Consider the following 15,583-nt stretch of genomic DNA (forward strand, 5'->3'; position numbering starts at 1 on the left):
ATATTCAAGAAGTTAAACAAACTATGGCCCTACATACGTGCACTGGTCAAGTACGGGGAGTTTCAGCCTAGATCCCTAAGCAAAAAGTAGCACCTGCAAGTATGAGATAGCTAACCCTAGCCTCTAGCGACACTCAAACTTGAGGAGGTTGGCTATTTCTCCCACTCCCAATGTTAATGGCACCTGTATGCGTGGGGTAGCTAAAGGCCTCTAGCGGCACTCCACTTGGAGATGTTGGTTACTCTTTTCACGTCGTATGTGATCATATTAATTTTAATCTGAGTCTAAGCAACACAAACAATTGCACATACAACTAGTAATCAAATTAAATCATGCGATTTAGTTACTTCATGATACTTCGAGTTAACTGAATAAGCATGTATAGCCAGTTTTTTTTTTTTTTTTTTTTTTTTTTTTGAATATCTTCATTTTGATCTATATAACTAGAAATTTTAATTCACGAAATTAAACTTGAGTGGTTACTTGAACATACAAACATATAACCTGGAATGTTAGACTTAGGCATTTCCATTAGCACACATAAGTCATTTCTTATTAAAATTTCCAACTTAGGAGAGTATGCATCAACTTACCTTCAAAAGATTGTCTAAGTTCTCCTTCAAAAATTCGTGTAGTCAATCGAACTCTACAATTAGATAATTCATAGTGTTAATTCAATCCACGTCATTCAACTCAATTCCTCTTATCAAATCTTTATATAGCCATTAATGGCTTCATATCGCTTCCACTCGAAAACTCCACCAACCTTACAATCTATACTCGTTATATGTCGTAAAGTTACAAACTTTAATAATAGGAAGTAAACAGGAATCACCTTGAACAACGTCCTCACAAAGCCTAGGTTTTGGGTTCTTGAAGTGTCTTTTGAATCTTTGATAAAAACCTAGAATATCGAAATTAATGGGTGTTAAAAAATATTAATTCATCAACTTGAATGAGAATCTATGATACACATCTTACTTGGAGTTAGGGGTTGAACCTTGGCCAATTTCTCAAACACTCTTAAGGATGTGTCAAAATGTTATAGTTCTTCTCTTCCCAACCCCCTTTTGGCTTTATATAACTTTTGGGCACTGAAATGCTATATATGCGCACCGTGCGGCTAACACACGAAAAGGTCGTTGCATGATGTTCACGTGTTGCACGCCTGTCATCCGAGCATGCCCCTTAGCATTGCTTGTGTGCGCGTGCAGGTTCTCTAGCATGAGAACCTTAAATAAAATGCTAATAATTTTGTGTAAGAATGTTCAAATGATTTCAAGTGTTGGAAACTATTCAGACTTCAAAGACTGTAACTTGACATATAGTTCGTAGCTAAATTCATTTTACATTGGGAGATATGATTGTTTGAAATTAGAACATGTTCGATTATGATCATCGTCTCCCTTAAATAAATCCAATTTGTATCTGATTATTTCTCCCATCTTAATAATACTCATACAATCTTCCAAACATACGATTTAAGTGTTAAAAACCTTCAAAAAAAATTTGAACACCACTGCGCCCAACTTAGAGCCTGAACGAGGATGTAATACTTAAGCGGAAAATTTCCTGGGCCTTACACTTGACCCATTTAGACTTGCCCAAATTTAATCTAACTTGTCATTTTCCACCTCTAACTAGTTGACAACAGGATAAATCCGGTCCCAACACTATTCCAACCTACTAATAAGTGGTTGGCTAATAAAAGTGCTTGATAAAATGTCATGCCCTAACTCGTGTTTGACATCAATTTAAGTCAAGTAAATTCATATTGCATATTTTCAATTGATAGAAAAAAGAAAATGAGCTTATCGTGCTTAGTGAATCGAGAATTACAAGAATTTACAAGATCAATGTTATTTATTTGATTATCAAATTCTCAATTATGGTTAGCGAATGGGGACACGCTTGCAATGCCGAAAGCCAAAATTATATATACTGTTTCTGTTAGAGTTGATAATATAGTTGGCACCACAGCAAGTGGTGTGGGCTGAGTTAGTTAGTATGCTGGGTGTATCTATCATTAGTAGTCTTGGGCCATTTAGTTTTCGGGTACATATATATAGGAGCTCCAAATAACATTTCAGATAGAATATACATTGTAAAATTCTCTTCTTCTTCAAATAATAGAATTACTCTTTCTCTCTCTTATTTCTCTTCACCGACTTCGATTCTTTTCACCATTTTCATCTGGATTTTGTCCATTAACATGGTATCAGAGCGAAGATCCTATTAAAGCTAAGTATTAGCTCTAGATCGATGTTACCCTCGAGTTTCAATTTCAAGTTTTTCAGGTTTTTTCGGGTTTTGCGTTGATTTTGCCCCAATTTCTAGGGTTTCGTCCATTTCACAATGATATTCTGCAAATTTTGTCCTCAACAGAGTAATTATCTCCAATTTTGAGCTTGTGAAGCCTACTAATCGAAGCGAGGGTTTCGATTGATGTTCGATTTGTTGCGATTGTGAGGTTGTTGCTTGCGCTAGGTTTTGCTCGATTCAGTTTTTTTTTTTTTTGGTCTGCAATCCAAAGATTGTGAGGTGCTGCTCGTGTTGTGTAATTTTTGTTTCGTTGAATTTTGATTCGCGATTTCTGGTAATTTCGTTCTATCTGAATTACGTATCGATTTACGTGTTTGGTTATCTGGTGTATTTTGTGTCTTGATTATCTGTATTTGCAATGACGAATGGTACTGGTACTGAGTCTCTTGCTACAAGCGGGGATACCTCTATGCCTGCCTCGTCTGAGCCTGCTTCTCGAACTGCATTTCATCCTGATAATTACACCCACTCCTGTCATCCCTTGTATGTGCATCTATCTAATGTGTTAGGTTCCTCTCTAGTAACTACACCTTTTGATGGTACTGGTTATGGTAGTTGGAGAAGAAATATATTGGTGGCCTTGTCTGTACGGAATAAGCTAGGTTTTATCCAAGGAATCTCTACTAGACCTCCTGATAGTTCGCCTTTAGCCAGGCAATGGCAGCGTTGCAATGATTTGGTAGTATCATGGTTGATAAATTCTCTTACTAAGGACATTGCTCGTAGTGTAGAGTATTCAAAACTAGCCCAGGGTATATGGAGTGAACTGGAGGAAAGGTATAGTACAGCTGATGGAGCTAGGATTTTTGAACTTAAAAAGGAATTACCTCATATCTCTCAGGGCTCATTAGACATAACATCATACTTCAATGTGATTAAGCAACTTTGGGATGAAATCAGCTCTATTTCTACTAATCACTGTTCTTGTGGGGGAAGCAAAAAGGCTGATGATGAACAAAAGCTTTATCAGTTTTTAATGGGCCTGAATGACACATATCTTCAAGCTAGGAGCAATATCTTAATGATCAAGCCCCTTCCCAGTGTCAGTAATGTCTATGGTATATTGTTGGCTAATGAAAAACAACGAAACATATCATGCACTTCTCAGTTTTCATCTGGTTCTGCCTCCTTTCATGTTGGAGCTTCCGGTTCCAATTCTTATCCTAGGCAATAATTTCCTAATAATGAGACTCTATCTGGTTCTGGTTTTCACAAAGGAAGTACTTCCAACTCCAATCCCCATGCTAATACTTCTAGACAACAATTTTCTCCCAGAATCAATTTTGATTTTCAAAATTAGACCTCTCTCCATTGTAAGTACTACAAAAGATCTGGGCATAGTATTGAAAAGTGCTATAGGCTACATGGTTTCCACCAGGTTTCAAGTTTACAAAAGGTGGTAACCCAAGAAAGACTGCTGCTCATGTTGAGGTTGAATCCTCCAATAACTCTTTTGGGTATTCTGATGCTGTTGGATCTGAACAGACTTATTCCCTTCATGGTCTGACCAAAGACTAGCATTCCCAGTTAATATCAGTGATGCAACAGACCCACATTTCTGATTCCACTTCTGCTTCTTGCCTCATGGCTTCTGCTAACTTTGCTGGTAAGCTGATGAATGATAGTTTAGGCATTAGAACTTGCTTGTTTACTAGAATAGAAAATACAATATGGATCATAGATTCTGGAGCTTCTGACCACATGACATCTGATAAAACTATCCTCTTCAATATGCAAACTCTTTCTATTCCCTATCTAGTTACTCTCCCTAATGGCTATAAAGTCAAGGTTACAAATGTTGGTTCTTTGACTTTGTTTCCTGATCTTGTTCTTCACAGTGTGCTTTACATTCCTAGTTTTCAACACAACCTTCTTTCTGTTTCTAAACTTGTTGCTAAAGATGGTGATAATGTTAATTTCACCAACACTATATGTACCTTACAGGGCCCTTCTCTGAAGAAGCCACTGGTTCTTGGTAGGGCTGATAGTGGACTCTACAAGCTCTGCTACTATCCAGCTGCTCTATCTTCGGATTCTTCTAATGGGTGTACTGTTCCTGCTGTACCTTCTTCTGTTACTTTTCCTGTTTCTTCAGTCTCTAAAATTCCTACTTTAGTATGTGCTGATTCGGTTGCTGTAGTTGATGGTGTAACTGCTGCTGTAAATATGAATAAAACTTAAGTACTTTGGCATTATAGACTTGGGCACCTACCTTTTTCTAAAATGAAGAACATTTCTCACCTTGGGTCTCATTTGTCCTCTAAACAGTCTTTTGATTGCCCTGTTTGTTCACTTGCCAAGAAGTCCAGGTTATCCTTCCCTGATAGTTCCATCAAAAGCACTGCCCCTTTCCAACTTATACACATAGATACTTGGGGGCCTTACCATAGTCCCACCTATGATGGATCCAAATATTTTCTTACCATTGTGGATGATTATTCTAGGGCAACTTGGACTCACTTATTAGGTGCCAAAGGAAATGCCTTCACTCTTCTTAAGGCCTTTTTAGCAATGGTAGAAACTAAATTCCATACAAAGGTTCAAATAATAAGGAGTGACAATGCTTTAGAGCTAGGCTCTAGTCTGTCTGGTTCTAAGTTTTTTTTTCTGATTTAGGGATCATACATCAAACTTCCTGTCCACATACCTCACAACAAAATGGGGTAGTGGAGAGGAAACACAGACATCTGTTAGACACTGCCAGAGCACTACTATTTCAATCTCACCTTCCCATTAGATTTTGGGGAGATTGTATTCTTACAGCTACATATTTGATCAACAGGTTCCCATCTCCTTTGCTTAATCACAAAAGTCCTTATGAACTGCTTTATGGGACTGTTCCCAGTTATAGTCATCTCAAATCTTTTGGTTGCTTGTGCTATTCTACCATACCTAAAACACATAGGGATAAGTTTCAACCGAGGGCCTCTCCATGTGTGTTTGTTGGTTTTCTTTTTGCCAAGAAGGGTTTTAAATTGTACAACCTTGACTCCAAATCTTGTTTCATTTCTGGGGATGTGCTTTTTCATGAGTACATTTTACCTTTCCTTAACTTTAGTACTGGTTCTCCTGCTTCCTGTCCTTTTCCTTCTTCAGCTTACTTTGAGGATCCCTCTTCTTTTCCCAATTCTGCTCCTGTTTTTATTCCCCCTAATTCTGCTGCCCCTCCAGCTTCCTCTCCTGTACCAACTTCCCGAATTCCTCATCCTCATGTTGTTTCTCCTGTCCATTCTCCTGCTATTTCCTTCCCAGTTCCCTCTCCTCCTCTTATTGTCAATCTTAGGAATTCCACTAGACCTAGAACTAGACCTAGTTATGTAGACAATTATATTTGCAATTCTTCTACCTCCACCTGTGATCCATCTTGTTCTATGCCTAGTCAGCAACATGTTTTTAAGCCTTATACTTATTCTCAGGCTGCCTCACTTCCTGAGTGGCAAGATGTCATGAGAAAAGAATTTGAGGCCTTGGAGGCAAATGGAACTTAGGCCATTGTTCCCTTGCCCACTGGTAAAAAGCCCATTGGGTGTAAATGGGTTTTTAAGGTCAAGTATAAAGCAGGTAGTATTGAGAGGTATAAGTCTAGGTTGGTGGTTAGGGGGGACACCCAACTTGAGGGGATTGATTTTCATGAAACTTTTTCCCCTGTTGTAAAGATGCCAACCATTAAAACCCTCATTGTTGTTGCTGTTAAACAACACTGGCCCCTTTACCAATTAGATGTTAATAATGCTTTTCTGCATGGTGACTTGGATGAGGAAGTCTCTATGAAGCTTCCTCCTGGTTTAACAGTTTTTTCCCCTCCTGCCTATGGTCCATTGGTTTATAAATTGCAAAAGTCACTTTATGGTTTAAGGCAAACCTCTAGACAGTGGTATGCTAAAATTTCCCAAGCATTGCAATCAAAAGGTTATTCTCATTCTCTTAATGATTACTCTTTATTCAGTAAGGGGTCTAGGGATTCTTTTGTTATTTTGGCTGTTTATGTGGATGATATTGTGATTACTGGGACTGCCTCTGAGGAAATATCTAATCTCAAGAGTTTTCTTAATGATACTTTCAAGATAAAGGATTTAGGGCTCCTGAACTATTTCCTTGGCATTGAGGTCTTATATACCCCTAGTGGTGTGCTGTTACATCAGAAAAAGTTTGTTGCTGACCTGTTGAAAGAATTTCATTGTGATATTGTTTCTCCTGTTCTCTGTCCTTTGGAGCTTCATGCCAAGCTCAAAGCTGGTGTGGGTGATCCCTTGCCCAAGCCTGATCTATACAGGAGTCTCATAGGCAAGTTGAATTTCCTTACTCATATTAGGCCTGATCTCTCCTTTGTTGTGCAGCATTTAAGCTAGTTCATGCAGTTACCATGTGTTCCACATACGACAACAACTTTACATCTTTTAAGATATCTCAAGGGTACATCTGAGCATGGTCTGTTTTTGAACAATTCTCCTGACTTGTGTCTCAAGATTTTTAATGACGATGATTGTTCGCTTGCCACGACGATGAGCGATCACATTGCACTTTTGTGCTCTCCTTGGTGGTAGCTTGATTTGTTGGAAGTCCAAGAAGCAGCCTGTGGTGTCTCTTTCTTCAGTCGAGGCTGAGTACTGGTCATTGAGTAAGGCAGTGGCTGAAGTAGCTTGGCTCACTCGTTTACTTTGTGATTTTGGTTTTCTTGTTCAGGAACCAGTTCCTGTTTTTTGTGACAACTAGGCTGCCATTCACATTGCGAAGAATCCAGTATTCCATGAACGCACCAAACATATTGAATTGGACTGTCACTTTGTGCGAGGAAAACTGACTGATGGTTTGGTATCCTTGCATCATACTCCTACTGCATCTCAACTTGCTGATGTCTTCACCAAAAGCCCACCTGGTGCTGCTCATCATTTTCATATTGGCAAGTTGGGGGTTCATCCACCCTCCAACTTGACGGGAGGTGTTAGAGTTGATATTATAGTTGGCACCGCAAAGAAGTGGTGTGGGCTGAGTTAGTTAGTATGATGGGTGTATTTATCATTAGTAGTCTGGGGCCATTTAGTTTTCGGGTACATATATATAGGAGGCCCAAATAACATTTTAGATAGAATATATATTGTAAAATTCTCTTCTTCTTGAAATAATAGAATTACTCTTTCTCTCTCTTATTTCTCTTCACCGACTTCGATTCTTTTCACCATTTTCATATTGATTTTGTCCATTAACAGTTTCATGGTTTTTGTCAATCGTACAATTTAATTTTTACCTTGTTTTATTTTTTGTTGCATATACTTAATTTATTAACTTCTAAGGTAAATTTATTTTGCATCTCAAGTTGTAGTACTTGACAATAAAACATTGTAATTTGCGCGACTTTTACTTGAATTAGTAGATATATCCTACAGCTAACGTCCGATATTGGTTCGATTATCAATTTTGAAGTATAATCTCAGTTCTCCGAATAGATATTTCATAATTACTATGCAAGTTTTTTTAATTTGAAAATCGATGAAAATATATAAAACCGATTCGAAATGAAATAAAGACTAATGAGTTGAAAGTTCTGCAAGATTCCTGTATTATCTCATCCTGTGCGTCAAGAAAAGTTTGATTTGTATGTAGTATAATATTGTTAATTAATACTCCCTCCGGTTCCAAAATAGTATCCGCTTAACTTTTATCGTCTTTGTTCAAAAAGATTGTTCATTTATTAAATTAAGAAAAAATTAACTTTATTATTTTATTTTTGTTCTTATTAAGTGTTAAGTGATCAAATTTTCATACCTATTTAATTAGGACAGTTTAGTCAAATTATATATTTTTATTTAAAAATTAATATTTTCTTAAGGGATATATAAATTGCTAAGTAAACACTCTTTAGAACCGAGAAAATAGTAATTAATAAAAAATTAAAATATGCCATAATAAAGTGGTTGACCATGCAAAAAGAGTCGGCAGAAATTACTATTGTACGGAAAAGTTCCATAGTTGTACTTTTGGTTTGCTGACTTTTCATCGCATGCACGTGGAAAAATCCACTCTTTTTTTTTTTTTTTTTTATGTATCTAAATACTATTCTCTTTTTTCTTCTATGGGTACCAATTTTCTGAAAAAAAGTGAAGTTGATGAATCACATCTTTCTTTTACGGAGCACTTTTTCAAATATGTTTCCTTGAAATTTTGGTTTTGAGATAATTGATTGGTATAATTAAGTAGATGGTCAAACTCATGGATTCATAAAAATATTGTCTCCGTTCATTTTTACTTGTTCATTTTTTACTTTCATCCTTAAGAATTAATATATAAAGTATGTATTTTACTATAACACTCATGTTAATTGGTGTATAGTTTTATCGGGCTTGGAGAATGGTTTGGAAATGAGTAATTAATGATAAGGATAAAACAAAAAACAAAAAATTAAATGCTTTATTGATATCTTTAAAGTGAATGATAAAAGTAAAAAAATTATTTTTAATATAATGGACAAGTAAAAATAAATAGAGGAAGTAATATACAATGGAATAACAATGATATGCATAGTTTTTTTCTATGTTTTTTTTTTTAAAGTAGACTAATTATGTCGAAAAGATTAATCAAAGTTGATGTACACGCAAACTAACTTTAATTTTATTAATATTAAAAGAGAATATCGAGGCATTAGTTTTGAGATAAGATGAGAAGCCGCCCATGATGAAATTTAAAACAATCCCTTGCCAACTGTTTTAATTGAAGGTGACAGGCTGTGAAGCTGATGGCTTTACTAGTTGCACAATATTTTGCAGATTTTTGAAAAACGAACAATAGTTTGTCTAATTTTGGGAGAAAATTCCCACAACTTATTTTGGTGGACCCATTACTGAGTCTTGAATTTTCTTCGACTTTTTAGTTGTATGGTAATGTATAATTAGAAATATAGCTTAAATTACTAAGGGATACTTTTAGCAAGTTGCATACATTCTCGTATCTAGTTAAACAATATCACATAATAGAATAGCAAAAACATGTCATCAAAGTTTAGAATTTGAACAGTTAAATGAATTACACTTGAAAACTGAGAAAGTTATATAAAATATTGTTATAACTAATGAAGTAATATAAAATATTGTTATTACTAATTAAATGGTTTTAAATTTTCTATTGATGCAGCCATAACATAAAACAATTTATCTACTTTTGAAAGGGGTTAAAATTCATCAAAGTAAAATTCCACGAAATGAAAGGGGAGTAGGACGAAAAGAACACGAAGAAATCAGACAAAAAAGAGGTCCATATCTAGCTGATTGCTTTTGACTGGGTCTTCTCCAACTGTGTGCATGGGGATTTGTGCAAACAAATTTAAGTCAAGACGTGTAGGCCTTTAATATCTCAATAAATTACTATCAAAATATCTACTAACAGTTTTCCCTCACATGAAGATTGAATTTCCTGCCTTCCTCCCAACCACATAGGCTATCAATATCCATATAGATAACAAAAAAAAAGACTTTAAGAAAAAAGGGAAAAAGTAGAAGAGAAATAAGCACCAAAAACACGATAAATTCAAAGTATTCATAATTTCCTCATAGTTCACACTTCTCTGTCGCAATTCTTGTGAAGGGATTTGAAGTACGAGATTAAACCACTTAATTATAATCTTTAGTGTGAATTTAGACCTATTCTTTTTCAAATTTAGAACTGAATTTACATATTTTAGAAGACACGAAAAAATTATAAGTCACCAAAATTAATACTTTATATTTCAAAAATTTAAGAAAATTATAGGCAAAGTAAAAGTTTTGACAAATGTGACGAAGGAATATCATTTTTTGGGGAAATTTTCAAAAATATATAATTTTTGAAAATAATTACTCCACGTAACCCAATATGCAATATTATACAACATACCTCGGGGAAAGCATTATAAATGTTGTATCAACCTTGCATAAAACATATAATATATATACTATATTAAAAGCACGAAGGCCTTAGAAATGTTGATTGAACTGTTTGTCCTTCATTAAAAGACTCTGCAATAGTCATTTATTATTTTCCAAATATTTAAAAGTTTAAAACCAACTAAATATTTGAGAGTTTGAAATCAGTTAATATTATACCATATATATAATAGTATATAAAATGTGTTTATACACAAATATGAACTGAATTATTAACAAACCAAATTATGAGTTGCGTGGCGTAAATATTTTTAAAAATAGACATATAGCATAATTTTTCCTTTTTTTTTTTTTTTTTTTTAATCTCTTCTAGAGAGGTTTGGAGATTGCATACATCATTGCTGCAAAATATCTACAGCAAATTTAGTTCAAATCTATGGATTGAACAAAGTTAAATCTATTGGTACATATTCCACAACAGACCATATGGAGCTCAATTTCAAGGGTTCCCCCTAACAACTTGTTTTATGGACATCTTGCTTTTGAGGGAGAAAAAGCTTGTTGCCTAAAGGTACTACAGTGATTAGAAAAACTAAAATTAAGAGTAAAATATTAAACTACACACCGACTATTGCATGCAGCCTTTGATCTATTTGTGCCTTTTAATTAGACAAAGGAATAATTTCACTTTTAGTACCTCATTTATTAATAAATTATGCTTTTGGTCGTTATAATATTTAGTTAAGCACATTTAATCTGTAATTAACTAAAACATGTGATTTTGTTCCCATAGAAAACATGTGATATTTAAATTATTTTCAGTATTATATTATCCTCAAATATGGAGCAATAATCCCAGTGTAGCAGTAGCATAACACATTGACAATTAAATGATGCACTTAATATTTAGTTAAATTTGTGTAGATTCATAGTCAGATATAAAAAAAATGAACATATCAACTAATTGAAGATCAAATATATTTAATCGGAATTTACAAGGACCAAAATCATAATTGGCCGATATTTGAGGGACTAAAAGTTCTAAATTCCCTTAAAAAGACATAGATAAAAAAAAAAATTATCATAAAAATATTTTGACTTTGACCTCTAGTTAGTATACTGAATACTAAAACATTAAAAAAAGACGGGCTTTACCTTTACGCTAGCAATAATTGAACGGTCGTATTAATAAAAGGACCTTTGCACGGAGATTGAGAAGTCTACATCAAATACATTTTTTAAAAAGACCATTTTGTAGAGAAATTGAGAAAAATGGTCCCTTTAGTTTTTAGTAGGTCCAAAATAGTCTTTTAAGTATCAGCTGAGCAATTTTGATCATGTAAATTTGTCAATAATGAAGACTTTTCGACTCTACAATATATTTAGAGAATTCTAATTGTTAAATTTAATCAAAATTGTGGAAAAAATTAACCAGAAATTCCATAAACTAAAGCATGAAAAACTACACAGGACACGAAAATAGATCAACAATATTAAAAATTGCACCAGAGTTTTGACATAAACCAAAAATAACGAAAACTACAAAATCCAACTTCCAAATGTATATTCATGTTAAATTTTTTCTATTTTCACAATTCCGATAAATCTAACAATCAAAATTCAAGAATGTCTGACAAAGACAAAATGTATTCACCTTAAAGGACCAAAACTGTTAAAAGGCATACTTAAAGAGACTATTTTGAACCTATCCCAAACATATAAGGGACCATATTTTTCATTTTCTGCCATCTTGTGCCTAAACATGATTCCTAGTTCTCTCCATTATTATTTATATCAACACTAATCTTTCCTTTCTCCATTCCCGCCTTCCATTTCAAGGCTTTAACTCGTAACCACCTTTCCTTGACGACTTAATTACATGTTTCATTTATGGTCAGTTTCTACGCCTTTCATATGTTGTTTGTTTCCTCTATTATTTGAACAATATGGTCTAATGTGTCTTCCTTTATACACAGCATTTGTAATTAAAAGGGGTTAAAACTTGAAAACTATTCTTCTCAGCAACAACAACAACAAGAGATAACTTCAATGGATAGTTGTATCAGATTTTGTGTTGTATTTCTCTTTATATCTTTGTTCTCACCCTTGGGATCTGTTGCTCAACTTTTGCCTGAAGAAGAAGGTTAGTTACTTACATTTTCTCTTCTTTTTTACAAGGCTCCAAAGATTTTTTACGGAAATTTCAGATAGAATTCGTTGAAATTTGGCTTGTTAGTAACATTTTTCATCGGAAATCCCTTATCAACAAGTCGAATTCCGAAAATTAGCAATTGTCTGATAGTGGTACTAATTGTCTTTTGTTCTTTTTCTTTCTCTTTTTTTTTTTTTTTTTTTTAAGGTTTCTGCAAAGTACACTATCAGAAAATTGCTAATTTTCCGACGGAAATTTAAACAAAATCCTTCGGAATTTGGCTAGTCTGTAACATGTCTGACGGATTTTCCTTCGAAAATTAGCGATGTTTACAATAATTGTGTTTTTCTTCCTCGTTCTTATCTATAAATAGTTAAACACTCTTTTGTCTTCTTATATTACTCTCTTTTCTTTCTTTTGAATTCTGAAAATTAGCGATTTTCTGATAGTGGTAGCTATTACATTTTATTTCTCTTCTTTTTACGGTTTTTGCGAATTATACTATCAGAAAATTGTTAATCTCGACAAAAATATTAAACGTAATATGTCGGAATTTGGCTCGTCAGTAACGTTTTTGATGGATTTTCCATTGAAGATACCTTATCAACAAGCCAAGATTTAAAAATTAAAATTGTCTGATCCAGTGGTCGAAAATGTCTTTTATCTTCTTTTTGTTTCTCTCTTTTATTTTTTTTTTTTTAATGGTTTCTCTTTAAGTACACTATCAGAAAATGCTAATTTTCCTTGACGGAAATGGCTTCATTTAACCAAAATCAATAGTCTGACTCATTTATCCATCGCTCGTTACCAAAATGACTCATCGATATCATTTTTTATTAATTGTGTTTTTATAATCCTCGTTCTTTTGTGGCCTCCAATTAAGGTCTACGTCGTTTAATTAAGCTTGACCCAATTTTAAATACTTAATAAAATATGTTACTCTCTTTATAATCTTTCTTTTACATGGTATTGAAAAATCAGATTTTCTAAATATGGCATGAATGAGTCATTTTATTAACTCTTCTTATAAATACGTCAAACTTTTGTAAATTATACTATCAGAAAATTGTTAATCTCGACAAAAATATTAAACGTAATCTAATGACGTCGATAAATTATGGCTCGTCAGTTGAATGGCATATTTGAGCCTTTTCCGTTTAAAAATTAGCGATTTTCTGATAGTGTGAGTAATTGTTTTTTTCTTCCTGTTCTTATCTATAAACACTTAAACACTTTTTTTTCTTTTTGATTTTCATCCCCATGTATTGATCTGTAATTTGTTTTGCTAAATCTCATCAATTTTTTTCTTTTTTTCTTTCTGGGTGTTCTTCGTGTGATATTGGGTTTCCTTTTTTATATATTTTTATATTTCCAATCTGAAAGATAAAACTGTTCTTGACATTTTCTTGTTGTACATTGAATGAAATGCATTGCTTCTACTATCCGAGTCAGCTTTTTCTTTTTCTTTTCCTTCCTTTTAATTTTTATTTTTGGGTTGGTCGGTTTTTGCTACTGTTATGGTGTGCGTATTTGTTTGTTTCTGTGAATTGATTGTTCTACATTATTAGTACTTACCTCCCGTCCCCCCCTCTCCGAAAAGATTGTTTTATTTTCTTTATTACTTTATTTTTAAAAGATTGATATATTTCTATATTTAGAAATTTTATGAGATGATTTATAGCCACATAAATATATAAGTTTAAAAGTTTTTTTTTTTAAATTTTTATGTCAAGTCAAACTAAGACGATCTTTTTGAAACGGAGGAAGTAATAATTTAACATCAATGCTAATAAAGCAGTCTTACGTAATGAAAAATTCCTATCTAAATCTTTTCTTTCATCAATTATGTGGGTAAGTGTAAAAAATTAAAGGGTTGTTTGGTTGCTGGTTAGAATTATGTAACGTAGGATTTAGTTACGTAGGGTTTAGTAATTCATGTATTAATTATTTCAACTTTTATCTTGCTTAATATGTAAATTGACTTACAACTTATACATATTTTAATTATGTGAAATTGTATGTGCTGAATTTTTTAAAAAGCTACCAAACATGATACTAATTGAGCTAATTTAAAACATGAATGAGACCCTTTCTAACCAGCAAACAAACGATCCCCTAATATTAAAAGATTAAGTTGACCGATATAGAATTTCTTTATACTTTTAGAGGCATGTTGCATTTTTCTATTCAAATGATCTGGACTGCTTTGACTCTTCAGTCACAACATGGCCATCACATGCAGCTTTTAACAAGTTGTTTGTTGTTTTTATCAATCATTAATGCAATTTCCTTTTCTCTACCACAACAGCGACCCCCCCCCGCCCCCCGCGCCCCCGCCGCCCCGCAACTCCAAAACAAAAAAAATGACTGAACAAAAAACAAAATAATTACTCTTTGAACCCGTTACTAAAAATTTTTTATTTTTCCACTGAAAAATATTTCTCACTGAATGTCGATGGGAAATATCTAAATAGTAGTATTTTAAATGCGGAAAATTTAGGATTTAAAGGCGTTTGATAGGAACCTATTTTCCATACGCGTTTTTAAAATTGATAGATTCGGTGGGAATGAGATGAGAAATTCATGTTTATAGCACAAATTTTCTCCAAATGTCGGTGGAAAAAAAGCTCTATTTCTAGTAGTGACCCAAGTATTAATTGTTTAGTAAATTAAATTTGTCTCAACATACTTGATGTTTTTAAAAGTATATAATAGGTCATTTGATCTACTTTTACTGTTCTAATTAGTGAAATAATTATTAATTAAGTGACGTTTAAAGAGAGAGATAGAAGTTGTCCTTACTAACGCTTAAAAGATATATAATATGAACATGAGGTTGTATCATTTATGGAGTCTCTTTCTCTTGCTATTTTTGTTTTCCTTAGAGGTGTTGTGTATACAAGTAGTTGGCGCACGTATTTGACTCGGGCTATCTATATGTATGTACAAAATTAGAAAGAATAATAAGTAAAGAACATGTATATATTTAAGGAGTGCACCTTACTCCCTTTAAATCATGCATTCCACTATGTTTTACATAGGCTGAAATAAAATAAAATAATAGCTAACTGACCACCCTATCCTTCACCTTTTATAATACCAGTGAGGGCTTAGTGCTTATCATTTTGGGTATATTTCCCAAAATGCAAGGCCTTTCTGGGTGTGTTTGGTATGGAGGAGAATGATTTTTAATATTTTCATATTTTGATGGTCAAAATATTTTTCTTAACAAAATAATTTTTTAAAAGGAAAATAG

The 15,583-nt window shown here is 33.4% G+C and overlaps 1 protein-coding gene and 1 long non-coding RNA gene across 2 annotated transcripts; both read left to right on the top strand.

Annotated features, from left to right (window-relative positions):
- Positions 1 to 2,680: 2,680 nt before the first annotated feature.
- LOC132031606 (uncharacterized) lies at positions 2,681 to 3,840 on the top strand. The gene is made up of 2 exons (XM_059421576.1): positions 2,681 to 3,470; positions 3,701 to 3,840. The coding sequence occupies exons 1-2, from the start codon at positions 2,681 to 2,683 to the stop codon at positions 3,838 to 3,840; spliced, it is 930 nt and encodes a 309-aa protein (XP_059277559.1).
- Positions 3,841 to 11,925: 8,085 nt separating this feature from the next.
- On the top strand, positions 11,926 to 12,949 carry LOC132029703 (uncharacterized). Its single transcript, XR_009407894.1, has 3 exons — positions 11,926 to 12,068; positions 12,152 to 12,318; positions 12,535 to 12,949. It is a non-coding gene; the product is annotated as an uncharacterized LOC132029703 (long non-coding RNA).
- Positions 12,950 to 15,583: the final 2,634 nt, after the last annotated feature.

The sequence above is a fragment of the Lycium ferocissimum genome, chromosome 9, assembly GCF_029784015.1.
Source record: "Lycium ferocissimum isolate CSIRO_LF1 chromosome 9, AGI_CSIRO_Lferr_CH_V1, whole genome shotgun sequence".
In the NCBI taxonomy this organism is placed as follows: domain Eukaryota; kingdom Viridiplantae; phylum Streptophyta; class Magnoliopsida; order Solanales; family Solanaceae; genus Lycium; species Lycium ferocissimum.

Excerpts from the sequence above, each read along its gene's own strand:
- LOC132031606 (XM_059421576.1), top strand. The coding sequence starts at position 2,681 with ATGACGAATGGTACTGGTACTGAGTCTCTTGCTACAAGCGGGGATACC. Across the intron at positions 3,471-3,700 it reads CTTTCATGTTGGAGCTTCCG|GTTTCAAGTTTACAAAAGGT; the intron begins GTTCCAATTCTT and ends GGTTTCCACCAG.